This window comes from Schistocerca cancellata, chromosome 1 (assembly GCF_023864275.1).
Source record: "Schistocerca cancellata isolate TAMUIC-IGC-003103 chromosome 1, iqSchCanc2.1, whole genome shotgun sequence".
Classification (NCBI taxonomy): domain Eukaryota; kingdom Metazoa; phylum Arthropoda; class Insecta; order Orthoptera; family Acrididae; genus Schistocerca; species Schistocerca cancellata.
In genome coordinates, this window is record NC_064626.1 from 701,537,770 (window position 1) to 701,553,402 (window position 15,633).

Here is a 15,633-nt window from a genome sequence, read left to right on the forward strand (position 1 = left end):
ACTTGTGATATGAAAATATGTGGTGTACATGTTGCTGCACATCAAATATTGCCCCAAAATGCATTGTGTTTTGCTGGGTTTCATTTCCTAAAGTGCTGGGAAGTTCTATATCGATGGCTGAAACCTTTACCAGTGAATGGACTCATACGTTTTATAGCTCCAATGGGAAAGCACATTGTCACTTAACACAGAAAAAATGTATTTTCACCCAGGTACAGTGTATTTTCACTCAGGAGAAAGTGTATTTTTAACTGCAAAATGTCCCTCCCCCACACCCTCCCCCATACATATACACCGTGGTAGTGTTATTGTTTTGTTCAGTTTTTAGTTTCGTAATTTGTGATCAAGTTTTTCGGTTTCACCTTCCCTATAACAAACCATTAATGGTACAGGTCATGGGATTACAAAGTCTTAAAAATGTTGCAAACAAGTTTTGTTTATTGTGAGACCTCTTTGCATTTTCCCTATGAGGGGAGGAGGATTAGTGTTTAATGTGCTGTCAGCAACAAGCTCTTTAGAGATGGTGCACATGCTCAGATTGGGAAAGGATAGGGAAGGAAATTGGCCATGTCCTTTTCAAAGAAACCATCCTGTAATTTGTTTTGGTGATTTTAGGTAAACAATAGGAAACCTATGTCTGGATGGGGATTAGACTTGCTGTCCTCCCACACCACCATGTTGCTTGATTTTGTGCCTAGCATAAATCTTTTACTCTTTATAATAAAACAGTATCTAACAATATGGCAGGGCTGTGCAAATATATGGGAATGCTGTGAGAAATGCGTGTTTGCACATAAAAACCAATGCTAACTAAACCTCCAGGTTGTGATTGTTTGAGCACGAATGGCAGCTGTGCAATTTCCTCAACATGTTGCAAGTGTCAGTGGTGACCAGCACAGTTTTCTGTGTAATTTTGAATGCAGTATGTCAGAGCTAAGTGAATTTGAACATTTGCAAATTGTTGGTGCTGGTAATATGAGTTCTATCATAACCAAGGTAGCCAAATTGTTTGGTGTGTCGACAGACACCGTATATCGCATGCAGGAAAAGTGGAAAAACATCTGCTAAGTCACAAAATGTACAAAAGTGTGTGTTGAGTGGTTGTGATGGATAGTAATTGAAGAGGATTGTGGTGAAAAATAAGACAATGAAGGCTACAGTAGTCACTGCAGAAATGAATGTCACTCTTATGAACCATGTCAGTACTGGAAAAACAGGAAGGGAGCTCCATAAGTTGGGAATTTCAGGGTGAGCTGGAATTCCAAAACCACCTGTAAGTAATGGAAATGCCTGTAACATGAAAAGCAATAAAACCTGGACTATAGAGCGATGAAGGGTGTCATTGGGTTGGATGAGTATTGTTGCACACAGTTTCTGACTTCTGGGGTTGGGGAGGGGGGACACAAAGTGTTGTGTCAGAGATGCTGTGACTGAAGAGATTTCCATGGTATAGATGGTGTTGCCAGGGATGACAGCCAAAGGTGCATGAAGATCTCGATCCGCCTGGATCGATGCTTTCAGATGAAAGTTATTAGGACGAGGGCGCCCTGCTACCCGTGGATATTGGTACGACTGGTGGACAGGACCGGTGCTGTGGGTGGTTACCACCTGGACGTTCAAGTGTATGATGGGGAGCACTGTGCATGCAGTGATGACGGCTTAATGCAGAGGAGATACTAGCGATGGAGATGAGACTTCTTCCGCACTCCATGCAGTGAGAAGTGCGAGCACTGGCCACAGAAAACAAACCCACTGTTGATGCTGAAAAAACGTGCAACTGTACAACTAAGTCTACATCACCCCCAGAATAGCCAGGGTCAACCAAGAGCAAGGTGCCAGGACCGTGGCCTGAGTAGAGGCCCTGGACCCATCCTGGGATGCAGCTAGTTTCGGTGGCATGCAATGAGCATCTTTGGTTCAAGTGGTAAAGACACAGCACTCACAGGACATGGATGGTTCTAACCATGAAGCCATGGCTACTGGCGTGATGTGGATGACACTTGGAATCCAGTGATGTTGCTGCCCGAACCCCTGGCCCAATTGGTGTGTGAACGGCAACAAAACTGACTGCTGGGGATGCCTGCCTGGCCCCAAGAGGTTGAGTAGCGTCCACGACTGACAATCGTGCAGGAGCAGCTGTGAAACTTGGCCCCAGTTTGCTATGTTATGTGAAAACCACTCTGCCAGGAAATATTCTACTTGCTTGTGCATCTACGTCTTAAACATTCTGACAAAACGTTCCACCTTGCTGTTCAACTGTGGATGAAAGGGAGACGCCATGATGTGGTAAATTCCATTGTGTGTATAAAAGTCCTCAAAAGATTGTGACACAAATGTAGAACCGTTGTCTGAAGCCAGGGTGCAAGGCAAGCTTTCTGTGAAATGTATCTTTGACAGGTCCTTAACAGTCCAATCGGCCATTGCAGATGGACAATGAATGACATGAGGAAAACAAGAAAAAGCATCAGCTGCCAGTAACCAGAAAATGTTTAAAAAGGCAGTGTCAGGACCAGCCATGGCAAAAAGTCAATCTGCAGCAGCACATACTGACCAAGATAAGGTATTCTAGTCCCAGTCAATGCCAGGGAAAAACATGTAGTAGCATGCAAACAGTTTTGTGTGAAAAATCCTTCAGTGATCCTGATGTAATAAATGGTGGACCTCCTGCCACAGAGCCACTGGGACGATGGTGCAGGGTGAGTAAACCCTTCTATCAACAGGAGAATAACACCATTCAAGAGGGAGAAGCAATGGTGCAACATACAAAAATTCTGAAGTGAATTCGATGCCCAGTCCATCCAATGGTTGGCTTGCCTATGCTGTATCATTCGTATGACCTGCCAGAGCACTAGACCCATTGCTGCGGCAGGGGTGATACGGAAACTGGTGGTGGGGAAGCCATCTACCATGTGCCTCGCCTCTGTATCCAGTTGAAAAGAAGACAGTTCCTCCTGGTTAAGCAAGGGATCAGAGCCCACTGGGAGCCAGGACAGAGCGACCATATTTGCATGTAGTGATATGGGACATAAATGGATACCGTAATTGCACTGCAACAAGAACAGAGTTCAACACTGAAGACAGGCCCCACATGGAAACCAGGGGCTTATGGTGTGTAATCAAATGAAATTTTGCACCACACAAGAGCACATGGAATTTTTTAAGGCTTAGAGAATATCAAGAGCTTGTTTTTCCACCTGAGAATAATGGCACTGAGTCAAGTTGAGTGTTTTTGGTGTTAAGGCGGTAGGTTGTTCAGAGCCATCTGAATGATGATGGGCCATGACTGCCTCCAATCCATACTGGGATGTGTCTATTACCAGTTCCAGATGATTGCCAGGTTGAAGTGTTGCAAGACATGGCATGGAGTCAAAATTGTCCTTAAGCATACACACAGGCTGCAGGCCAACAAAAGAAACACTTTTCTGAAGCAACATATAAAAGGGTTGAGCAGTAGTTGCCTCTGTGGGAATAAACTTGTGGTAATACACCTCTTTCCCAAGGAATGCCCTAAGTTGTTGTAGGTTCGAAAGATGGGACAAAGCCGTAATAGTGATGACGTGTGGTTCCTGTGGACTACAAGCCCTACCAGGAAATTTTATGACCAAAATATAAATGGAAGGCTAAAAAAAGTCAGCCTTAAAAAATTGAGATGAAATTTGAAGCCTGTAGAACAGTGGGTAAAGAACAGATGTAAGTGATCCCCTGTGGTAGCACCTGTCATGATGATGCCATCCAGATAGTTAATGCAATGAGGGGCAGTCTTCATTACCTGTTTGAAAAAAATGTTGAAGGACGGCAGGCACATTAGCGACCCCAATCATTAGTCATTGATAATGATAGAGGCCAGGTGTATTAACCACAAGCAACTGTTTTGATGATTCATCCAATGGAATCTGAAGGTAGAGTCAACCAAGATGATTTTCAAAAAGAATTGGCCCACAGCTTACTTCATGAGCAACTCCTCCAGAGGGAGTGCATGTGTTTGTGAGTGCTTGTGCGTTGATAGTGAGCCACAGAGCCAAAGCTGACTGGACTGCTTCTTTTTTATCACTAAAGGCATAGCCCATTCACTTGAGGACTTCAGTCTGTCACTCCTAGTGATGTTAAGCCAAAATAAATCTTGAGTACTTGTATCATTAACCACCAAGTACATAATGGAACAGACAGCTGGCTTGTAAACTGTATCAGGCATAAATCGACTGAGAATAGTAGTCTGCTGTTTGTTATGGCTTACCATTCGACACATAGTGTGTGCCAGTGGTGGAGACTGAAGCCCGGCATACATCTTGTGAGTTGAGAAGAGCGCAGTGCCCATATGTCGAATTGTAGGATTAATGGCTTATCCATCACATGCATTTCAGCAGAAGGTTTGTTTTAGCCTGCAGACACTGGCGAATACATTTCTGGCAAGACGCCCACTGCTTGGGACAGAGTGCATGCTCGTGTTGTATGAAACGAGGGACATGAAGGAAGTACAACAGCCTATTCTTCCCACAGTGTGCTAGGCTCCATGTCCTGGTGCTGCTTGCTGTTGACAATGGCAATTGTGACATCACTCTAGCCTCTAATTGGTGGCCTACAGCACGGAAGAGCCCGAACACCTGTGCAGTATTCAAAACCTCTCCCAACATAGGTCCCCCAGGGGATCCACAACTCTTTTGTGGATACCTGCGTGGCGAGCACGGGGCCCCGAGCTATTGCAGCCTTCTTTCTCTCCAGGGCTGCATTTCCTTTCCCTTCCCCTCCTTTCCCCTTCTTGCTCCTTTCCCATCCCCCTCTCCTCTCCCTCTCTTGGTGTCCTTGCTTATGTTGGCCCCCGCTATCCTCCTGGTTCTGTTGGTTTTACAATTCGGCTTTGTTGCATAATCATCTCCTCCTTTTGGCATTCCTTGGTCCCCCTCTTGGGTTTGACCTCCATTACAAAATTTCTCCTCCGTAGTGTGAGCCATTTGGGTAAGAGCACCTTACCTAGTGTCTCCGACGTGCGCCCTCCTAGTACATTCCACCTCTTATTTCACGTCGTTGTCTGATGCTAGGATGCATAACCAGCACGGTAGCCAGCACGTGTGGTGGGGTCACTATGTACCCTTTTGCTTGAGCCCCCTGAACACACGGGGATCACACTTCTGATACCTGCACTGTGACCTCCTCATGCATGCCTTGGAGTGGTTGCTCGTCATCCTGGAGCATCGGAACTCCCGACAATGGCCGCCGTGCCAGACAGCCCTTGCTGTGGCTGGGTGGCGACCGTGAGGAGAGCCCCTGATCGGAGTGGGTGGTATCAGGGCGGACGCTATGCACATGAAATGCATATGGGTCCAGAACTCTGGCCGTTCTTCTGTGGCTGTCTCTCTGCGTGGAACTGATTCTTCAAGTGCTGCTTCTCTTGCCCCTTCGGCCTTCCCTTCCATGGCTACCCCCTGGGAAGAGGGTCAGGCCCGTCGGCTAGGGGTGAAACCTTTCCCCCGTTATCTAGTTTGCATCAGGACTGATGGAGATACTTTCACCAATACCAAACCTTTATTCTCTGTGGAACACATTGAAGACAAGTTTGGTGAAGTGGACTCCCTGAGCAAGATGCGTCGGGTTCGTTGCTGATCAAAACTGCTTCAGCTGCCCAATCTGCTGCCCTTTGTGCCTGTACCCATCTTGGCACAATTCCTGTGTCCATTACCCCCCCACCAGTCTCTAAATATGGTACAAGGTGTGATTTTTCACAGGGACCTCATCCTTCAAACTGATGAGGAACTTCGGGACAATCTCGGACGGCGGGATGTTCACTTTGTTCGGCGTGTCCAGAAGGGTCCTAAAGACAATCGCATTGATACTGGTGCCTTTATCCTGGCCTTTGAAGGGGATACCCTCCCTGAGAAAGTTAAGATTATGGTTTATCGATGTGATGTGAAGCCGTACATCCCACCTCCTATGAGGTGTTTTAAGTGCTTGCGTTTTGGCCACATGTCTTCCTGCTGATCCCAGGCCCCTCTCTGTGGTGACTGTGGATGTCCACTCCATGAGAGGAGTCCCTGTGTTCCCCCTCCTGTGTGTGTAAATTGTCATGGTAGTCATTCTCCACATTCACCAGATTGCCCAGTATATAAGGAGGAAAAGAAGATACAGGAGTATAAGTCCCTCGATCGTTTAACCTACACAGAGGCCCGTAAGAAATATACACGTCTTCACCCTGTGTCCATGACATCTAGTTGCGCCTTGGTTACATCTTCACCCCTTCCTCCCCCTTCCTTACCCCCCCCCCCCAGACCCCTCTCCTCCCCCCTCCCCTGTGGCTCCCACACCTTCTCCTCTGGGCGCTGCTCCCCCTCCCCAGGCCGGAGAAGTGTCCCACTCCTTCAGCATCTGCCGGTCAAGGGTGCCTCTCCCGGGATGCCCCTTCCCGGCACCTTCCACGCCAAAGGTCTGCTGCTGCGCGACGACTGTGAGAGCCGTGGTCTGTCGGCCCCCAGTCCGCCCGGTCTCTTTCAGTTCCTGATCTTGCTGCAGCGGGCTCCTTTATGCCACACAGCCCTCCTCGATCTCAGCCTGAAAAGAAGAAGAAACATAAGTCCCGGGACAAAGAGCCTCTGGTTTCACCGGAGGTTCCTTCCCCGACTTCACAACCGGATTCTGACATGTCGTTCATGGATGTCGCCCACTCCTTGTCAGTGACGGGTGGGGACCCGGCAGTATGACTGGCTTTAGCATGCTCAGCCCCCATTTAAATCATCGTTCTGTGGTTCTCCAATGGAATTGTAATGGATACTATCATCACCTTTCGGAATTGAAATCCTTTCTTTCGTCCTACTCTGCAGCTTGTGTGGTTCTCCAGGAATCTCATTTTACTGATGCTCACTCACCGACCCTCCGTGGGTTCCGTGTTTTCTGTCAAAATCGAGTCGGACCCCTGCAGGCTTCTGGTGGCGTTTGTACGTTGGTCCGTACAGACATTGCTAGCACGTGGATTCCTCTTCAAACTACATTGGAAGCGGTTGCTGTTAGGGTCCACTTAGACTCTGCGGTCACAGTTTGCAAACTTTATTTCCCTCCTGACAGGACTCTTACACCTGCTGCCTTAACTGCCCTCCTTCAGCAACTTCCTCCTCCCTTCCTCTTCCTTGGGGATTTTAAGGCTCATCATCCCTTGTGGGGCAGTGCCTTTCCGTCTAGACGAGGTCTTCTTATAGACCATTTTATTGCAGACCACGACTTGTGCCTCCTTAATGATGGCTCCCCTACTCATTTCTGTGCCAGTCATGGTATCTTTTCTGCTATTGATCTTTCTCTTTCTTCTCCCTCTCTCCTCCCTTCATTACACTGGTCGCCACACGACAACCTTTGTGATAGTGACCATTTCCCATTGATTATCTCGCTCCCTTCCCGCTCCCCGGTGGACAGGTTACCTCATTGGTCTTTCCAACGTGCCGATTGGCCTCTATACACTGCACAGGTCGTGTTTTCTCCCTCTTTGTCGGGTTGTATTGATGACGTCCTACGTGACGTGTCTGACGCGATTGTTCGCACTGCTAGCCTTGCTGTCCCATGCTCATCTGGGCCATTTCGTCGCCGGCAAGTCCCACGGTGGAGTACGGCCATTACCATTGCCATCCGTGATCGCCGTCGAGCTTTGCAACACTTCAAGAGGCACCCATCCGTAGCCAGCCTTACTACCTTTAAACGCCTCCGCACTAAAGCCCGTTATTTAATCAAACAGAGCAAGCGGATATGTTGGGAACGATTCGTTTCTTCCCTTGGTTCTACTGTCCCTCTGTCACGGGTATGGGCTACACTTCGCTCTCTCCAAGGTTGCCATCGGCAGTCCACCCTCCCAGGCCTTCACCTCCCAGATGGCCTTTGTACGGACCCATTAGTTCTTGCAGAACATCTTGCGACCCATTTTGCAGTGGCATCAGCATCAGCCTCCTATCCAGCTGCTTTCCTTCACCAGAAACAGCGGGCTGAAGCTTCCACCTTATGTTTCATCCCTTGTGAGTCAGAATCTTACAACCAACATTTTACTGAATGGTAATTTCTTTCTGCTCTATCTTCTTCTCATGATACGGCCCCTGGCCCAGATTCCATTCATAACCAACTGCTTCAACATGTCAGTGCTCCACAACGGCAACATCATCTTCTGGTGTTTAACCGTATCTGGCTCCAGGGTGACTTCACTTCTCAGTGGAGGGATAGCATCGTGGTTCCTGTCCTTAAGCCTGGTAAGAACCCCCTATCTGTTGATAGCTATCGGCCAATTAGTTTGACCAATGTTGTTTGTAAGTTACTTGAATGGATTGTAGCCCGTCGGCTCAATTGGGTCCTCGAATCTCAGGATCTATTGTCCCCTTACCAGTGTGGCTTTCGAGAGGGACGGTCTCCAATCAATCATTTACTTTGCTTGAAATCCACAGCTCAGCAGGCTTTTTCCCAGCGCCGCCATTTGGTTGCAGTGTTTTTTGACCTTTGCAAGGCCTATGACATGGCCTGGCACCATCACATCTTACTTACCCTTCATCAGTGGGGTCTTCGTGGCCCACTCCCGATTTTTATCCACCAGTTCCTGTTCCATCGCTCATTCAGAATTCGAGTTGGTACTGTTTTTAGTTCTCCACGGACCCAGGAGATGGGCATCCCACAGGGTTCTGTCTTGAGTGTCCTCCTTTTCCTCATTGCTATCGATGGACTTGTGGCCTCTGTCAGTCCTTTGGTCACCCCTGCCCTGTATGTGGATGATTTCTGCATTTGGATTAGTTCCTCCTCGATGGCAACTGCAGAACGGCTGCTCCAGGGAGCTATACGGCGTGCCTCTGCGTGGACCCTCTCACACGGGTTTCAATTCTCTCCTTCAAAATCGCGGGTGGTCCACTTCTGTCGCCGTACTATGATCCACCCTGATCCAGAGCTCTATCTCAATGCACAACGATTGCCTGTGGTCCCACAGTTTCGTTTCCTGGGTCTTCTTTTCGACAACAAGCTCACTTGGTTGCCCCATATCAGACTCCTGAAGGTAGGATGTTTCCGTAAACTCAATGTCCTTCGCTTCCTTGCCCACTCCTCTTGGGGTGCGGACCGTTCCCTCCTTCTCCGTCTTTATTGTGCTCTAGTTCTGTCTCGCTTGGACTATGGTTGTCAAGTTTATGGTTCAGCTGCTCCTTCCAAACTGCATGTGCTGGATCCAGTCCACCATCGTGGTATCCGTTTGGCCACCAGTGCCTTCCCTACTAGCCCTGTTCATAGTCTCCTGGTTGAAATTGGGATCTCCCCCCCCCCCCCCCCTTTCTGTTCGGTGGTCCCAACTTCTGGTGTCTTATGCACTCGCTATCCATTCCTCTCCCACTCATCCTTCCTATTCTATCCTGTTCCCAGACTATGGACATCGCCCACCCGACTCCCGCCCATGGGGGGGGGGGGGGGGGGGGGGGGTTACCGGTTGGGCTCCGTCTTCCGTCTCTTCGCCATGATTTTCAGCTTCCTTCTTTGTCCTGTCTTCCTCGCTCTGTCCCCTCCACCCCCCCTTTGTTAGTTCTCAGCCTCGAATTCGGATGGATCTCCGCCAAGGTCCAAAAGATTCCAACCCCCGGTGGTGTTCCGTTCCTTTTTCCGCCAAATTTTATGGGAGTTTCGGGATGCTGTTGTTTTTTACACTGATGGCTCTAAATCTGCTGATCATGTGGGGTATGCCTTCACGTCCTCTGTTGGAATGGAAAATCATCTGCTGCCACCAACATGTGGGGTGTTTACTGCGGAATTGATGGCAATTTCCCAGGCCCTTACCTTTATTAAACAGTCCCAACACAACCGCGTTTTGTTATGTACGGACTCGATGAGTGGCCTTCTTGCTATTGACCAGTGTTTTTCGCACCATCCCTTGGTCTCTGCCATCCATGACCATCTCGCTGATATTCACCATGCTGCTTGTTCCATTGACTTCCTTTGGGTCCCTGGCCATGTGGGAATCCCGGGTAATGAGCTCGCTGATTGTTTGGCTGGGGGAGCAGTCACTTACCCCTTGTTTTCTGTAACCCCTCCTGCAGCAGATTTATGGCTTCGTATCAAATCCCACTTCGCACAGTCATGGGCCAGTTCTTGGGAGGCTACTCCCCTGTCTAATAAACTTCGTGCAATTAAGGTGACACCAGGCCTGTGGCATTCTTCCTTTCGCCTCTCCCGAAAGGACTCGACCACACTGTGTTGTCTCCGCATTGGCCATACCAGGCTGACCCATGGTTTTCTTTTGCGTGATGAGCCACCCCCACTTTGTGGTTTTGGAGCCTTCCAGTCAGTAGCCCACATTTTGGTTGAATGCCCCCTTCTTTTGGCTCTGCGTGCTAAGTACAGACTCCCCCACACTTTACCTTTGATGTTGGCTGACGATTTCCGGATGGTCTCTCTGGTTCTCAGTTTCCTCCGGGAAAGTGGTTTTTATTCTCAATTTTAAGGTTTTTAATCTCTCTCTGGTGTTGGGGCAGGGCGGTGAGTGTTTGGGTGTCTCCCTCTGTACGCCGTGTTCAGAGATTCCCGATTCACCTCCCTGACCGAGATCCTCTTTTTTTCCCCTTTTACTCTGTTTTTACCCTTTTTTTAAAGGATTGGTTAGTCTCCTTTTCCCATACGTACTTCTACATTCTAGCTGTTGCACCTTTTAAGTCACAGGTGGTCTTGCCTATGCTGCTTCAGCATAGCGTTGGGTTCGTTCTCTTGCTGACTTCCCTCATTTTGTTTTTACCATTGACAACATGACTGCCCTTTTACGTTTTTAGCTTTTTCCCTTTTATTGTTCTGACTTTCTTGAGATGTCCCATTAGCAGAATGGACCATATTTGAAACAAGGGACTGATGACCTTGCTGTTTGGTCCCTTAAACCTCAAACAACCAACCAACCCAACATAGGCTCCTCAAACCAAAGGGCACGTTGACACATGTCCATATCTGTGACTGAACAAATGATTCTCTCTCGTACCATGCTGTCTGCATGTGATGAGACTCCTGAGACTTAGCCATGATGAACCGACACTGAAGACTGAGGCCACGAAGTTTGGCCGCCCCAGCTTGGTACGATTATTGCAGCTGTTTGCAATATGGATAGAATCACCAAACGCAGTGACTAGTTTTGTACTCACTTATCGTGATAAGAGGACAGCATCGTACACACATGGTCAAAAGAATGTGCCGCTGGTACATGCAGGGAAGCCCTAGCACAGTAAGTGATACATACGAGGTAGTATGCATGATAATGAAATAGAGCTCCGTGTTTATCACCTGGGGTGCCAAGAAATGTTAGCAATGCCACTTCTCTTGACTGTCCCAGTCTTTCATGGATTTATCATAGGGCAGGGGGATGGGGGAACAACTGGCAGCTGAGCCTGAGTCAGTATAGCCAGCAACCTTTGCAACACTGCCATATGTGCCTGCCGTTGTTGCAGAAGTGACTGGAGTAAACCCTCAGTGGAAGAGCTAAATGGCAGAAAAACTGCAGAGTCCGAAACATGCGAAAATCTGATTCTTGACATTGCCACTTGTGTTCTAACTAGAAACAATTTGTTGGGTCATGGAGTGACAAAAACAAGGATAAAATGAAAATAGTTTACGCATCTCAGACAGCTATAACAACTGAGGGCCCAGGGGCCCTTGCATGCCCTTATAAAGACACTATCCACATCAGGGATCATTGGTGTACTGCCGTGTGCACATAATGGAGCCAATGATGGCACTCGGTGGCAGGGTTACCCCTGGTGACCATCTCAGTTGTGGGCACTCTGTTTTAATGCCTGTGCACACTACTCTTGCCATAGTGTTCTGACTTATGTCCACTGTATGTGGTAGGTGTAGTAACCGGTGGGTTACTGTAGGACTTTAAGAGACTTAAGGATATTAATTTCTTATTAAATAATTGGAAAAAAAGCATCATACATCTACATTCCTCTCTATAGTTTCTATGAGGCAATTTTATGGGTGACTGAGACACAGCTCCAACTGTTTTCTGCATGATGGATTTTTTAATATTTTAATTTGTATTTTTTAAAAACTTTTTTGTAGTTTCTGTTTCAGCAGTTCATGTCATTTTGAAAATCATTCTTCAACATTACCATGGTATTACATGAAAACCGTGGTTCACAAACAGGCTTCATTAAGTATTTTTAATGCTTCTTGACATATAAACTTGTTTTTTACTTCTAAGTATTTTGTAAAAAGGCTTTTATGTCAGTCAGGAAGCACAGTACTGATTGGACACTTTCCATAAAACTGATAGTCAGTTGTTTCAGAATTTTCTTGTATCAGATGAGAGATTTCATTGTGCCCCCCATTTTGAAGTATAAGAAATGATTATATGATGGTGGTCTTTACACTTAAGCTGTATTTATTTAGACCTCTCTTCTTTTTGTCCTTATAGTTGTGAATAAATACAACCTAAGTCAAAAAATTCTGCCTTCATTTAGTTCAGGACTGTGGAGCCCACTAGGAAGAAAGTCTGTAAGAAAGTATCTTTCCTCTTATTTTTAAATAAAATTACACTTGACAGTAACCCTAACAACTAATATATGTTATAGCCTTTCCTAGGCATCTTCCAGTATACATTCAGCAACTTTATGAAAGGAGAAGCTTTCTTAAGATGTGTAAATCAGGTGTGTTGTAGCCATACTTTTCACAAAGCTTAAGGGTTTTTATCGTTCTTAACAATAATAATAATAATAATAATAATAATAATAATAATATTATTAATGCTGAAATTTGTTGTTTACAGGTCAAGTATTAATTTACCATCCACTCTCAACAGCACCCACTGTCACAATCATGCACATCGTGAAAATCATCGCCATTCACATTATTTGCAGACTTCCAAATCAAGTGGAAATATTTTGCACTCCCTGCAAAGTTCGAAGTCCAGTGGAAATGTACTGCATTCTTTACAACAGTCTGGTTCAAGTGCCAACATACCACAGGTTAGAATCTTTACTAAGTTAATAAGTTTTTGAAGATAATATATTTTCTAATTAAAGACAGCAAATGCTGTACAAATTAATGCACATCGTGTGACTGTAACCCAGTTTTTCATTACCACCACAGACAAAAATATCCTTATGGTTACAAAATATTTCATAATGGAAGTCATTGGATAAAAAGTTCTCAATCTACTTGCCATGTCAGATTCAGATAAAATCCCAAGCTATTGATGACTGCCTCCATTGTCATTGTCAGGGACTCAGTCTGACTTTTGTGACCAGCGAGGCTCCCGGTTTTTTCATACCCAGAGGACGGTATCTGTTTGGCTGGATTACTTTACAGAAATGGTTATATTGTTGGTAGAAAATAAACAGCTGAAATGCTTAACTTTGATTTCAAATGTTTCTTTGCATAGGGAAACCCAGGAGAATTCCGTCAATTTAATCTCACTGAAAAGATTAATAAAGTAAGTATTAGTGTCTGTAGTGTTGAGGAACAGCTGAATTATTAAAATTAAGTAATGCTCCAGGGCTCAATGGAATCCATGTCAGATTTCATACCGAATTTGCGGCTGAGCTAGCCGCTCTTCTAACTATAATGTAGTGTAGACCCCTCAAACAAGGAACGGTGCCCAGTAGATGGGAGAAAGCACAGGTGACACCAGCCTACAAGAATGGTAACATGTGTGATTACAAAATTGACATCTAATACCCTTGACATCGATTTCTTGTGGAATCTTAGAACATATTATGAGCTCAAATGTAATGAGATATCTCTAGTAGAATTACCCCCTCTGTCAACCAGTGTGGATTCTGAAAAAGTCAATCATATCAAATCCAATTCACAGTTTTCTCACATGACATACCGAAAGCTTTGGATCAAGACAGTAAGGTAGATGGAGCATTTGTTGATTTCCGAAAAGCATTTGACTCAGTACCACATGTACACTTATTGTCAAAAGTATGATTATATGGGGTCTCAAGTGAAATTTGTGACTATTTAGGACTTTATTTTAGGGAGGACACAACATGTTATCTTGGATGGAAAGTTGATGTCAAATGTAGAAGTAACTTCAGGTGGAAGTATGTTGGGACCCTTTCTGTTCATGTTGTGTATTAATGACCTTGCAGACAACAGTAACTACAGACTTCTTGCAGATGATGCAGTTATCTATAATGAAGAATACTGTCTGAATATAATAGAGGGAAACATTCCACATGGGAAAAATATATCTAAAAAAAAAGATGATGAGACTTACCAAACAAAAGCGCTGGCAGGTCGATAGACACACAAACATACACTGTGTGTATGTTTGTGTTTGTTTGTGTGTCTATCGACCTGCCAGCGCTTTTGTTTGGTAAGTCTCATCATCTTTGTTTTTATAAGTATACTATCTGAAAGAAGCTACATAAATACATTGTAGATGGGAATGAGTACATAATATTTTGATTGGAGATCCGTATCCAGAAACATACTGTTTCTGTGCTACGAAGGTTTCAATTCTGATGTGTAATGCGTCCACATTTGCTGAGGTAAAGAGAAAGTCTGAATTGCTTGTGCTGGTATGCAATGGGGTAGACAGGATAATGTGTACTATTTCTTGTGGGGTGGTTGCAAAGTTTAATTAACAAGACTCCTATAGAGACAGAGGAAGATCTGCTGGCACAAATTCTGACTTGTGCACTAGAAATTGAAAAAGACCAGGTGGGATGGAGTGTGTGTACCAAAGCATGCTTAATAGGTCTGATGTCTGTAATAATGTTGGTGGTTGCTACTTTGAGCAATTGTTGTAGTGCATCAATTCTGTTCTGTACATACAGTATGCACGGTTCTTTTCTATTTTGGAATAATTGTTCTGTGTCACACCTAATTCAATTCCTCAAGCATAAGTTAGCTGTAACAGGCAGAGAATGTGTTTGGCTGGTGCTGCACATTTCGTGATTTATGACTGAGATAAACTCATGCCCCAGTGTTCTTCTTCAGCGTGCCATTGTGGAAGCGTGCACAGAAACAGCTGAGGGATGTTTGTATTGTGAAATTTCAAACATTCAAGAGTGCCACGATAAATTTGTACTACTGTTGTCAATCTTAGGCTTAAGCTTAATTGTGTTCTTTTAATTTTTTTTGAGAATTGTAGGCCTATGCTCATTCAAAGCAACCATTGTCTAAAGTCATTGTACAATTACGAAATAGGTTATTTTTGAAAATTTTTGGATGCTTACCAAACTATATTTTTGTAAGTTACCAGTATGAGTGTTTATACAAAAAGAAGCTTATTTCATAGTAAATCAGCATTTTGTGGTTCCTTGTTGTGCCAAAGAATAATCATTCCTGAATTACATTGTATGTCAGTGCAAATAGACGTGCGTGTGTGAGAATTTTCGGAAGCTACATTTTTGTTAGTGGTGGGCCTTGTTATATCCTAGCCAGTAATGCCAACCGAGCCCGCTGCCAAAAGGTTGGCAGCATCAAAGTCCGGACGCCGCCCGCATAAGCAGCACCAGCGATACAGGAAATCGCCGCAAGTCTGCGCGCGCCACCGCTGGCTTCTGGCTTCTTAAGCGCTGGAGTCGCGAGCGCGAGGACAGTTCTGTATTCGCCGCTCAGTTGTATACTCGCCACCGATTTGTGTACTTGCTAGTCAGTTGTGTGTTCATCGCAGCAGAGTTGTTGTTTGTCGTCAGCCGACGCTGACCTAGC

At 45.5% G+C, this 15,633-nt stretch overlaps 1 protein-coding gene across 2 annotated transcripts in view; it reads left to right on the forward strand.

Annotated features, from left to right (window-relative positions):
- Nucleotides 1–15,633, forward strand: part of LOC126184583 (uncharacterized) — a 499,786-nt gene that overhangs the window by 390,970 nt on the left and 93,183 nt on the right. For both annotated transcript variants that reach the window (XM_049927020.1, XM_049927027.1), the window contains one exon: nucleotides 12,734–12,932. In XM_049927020.1, the coding sequence (XP_049782977.1) occupies nucleotides 12,734–12,932 (199 nt within the window). The remainder of the gene's footprint in view (nucleotides 1–12,733; nucleotides 12,933–15,633) is intronic.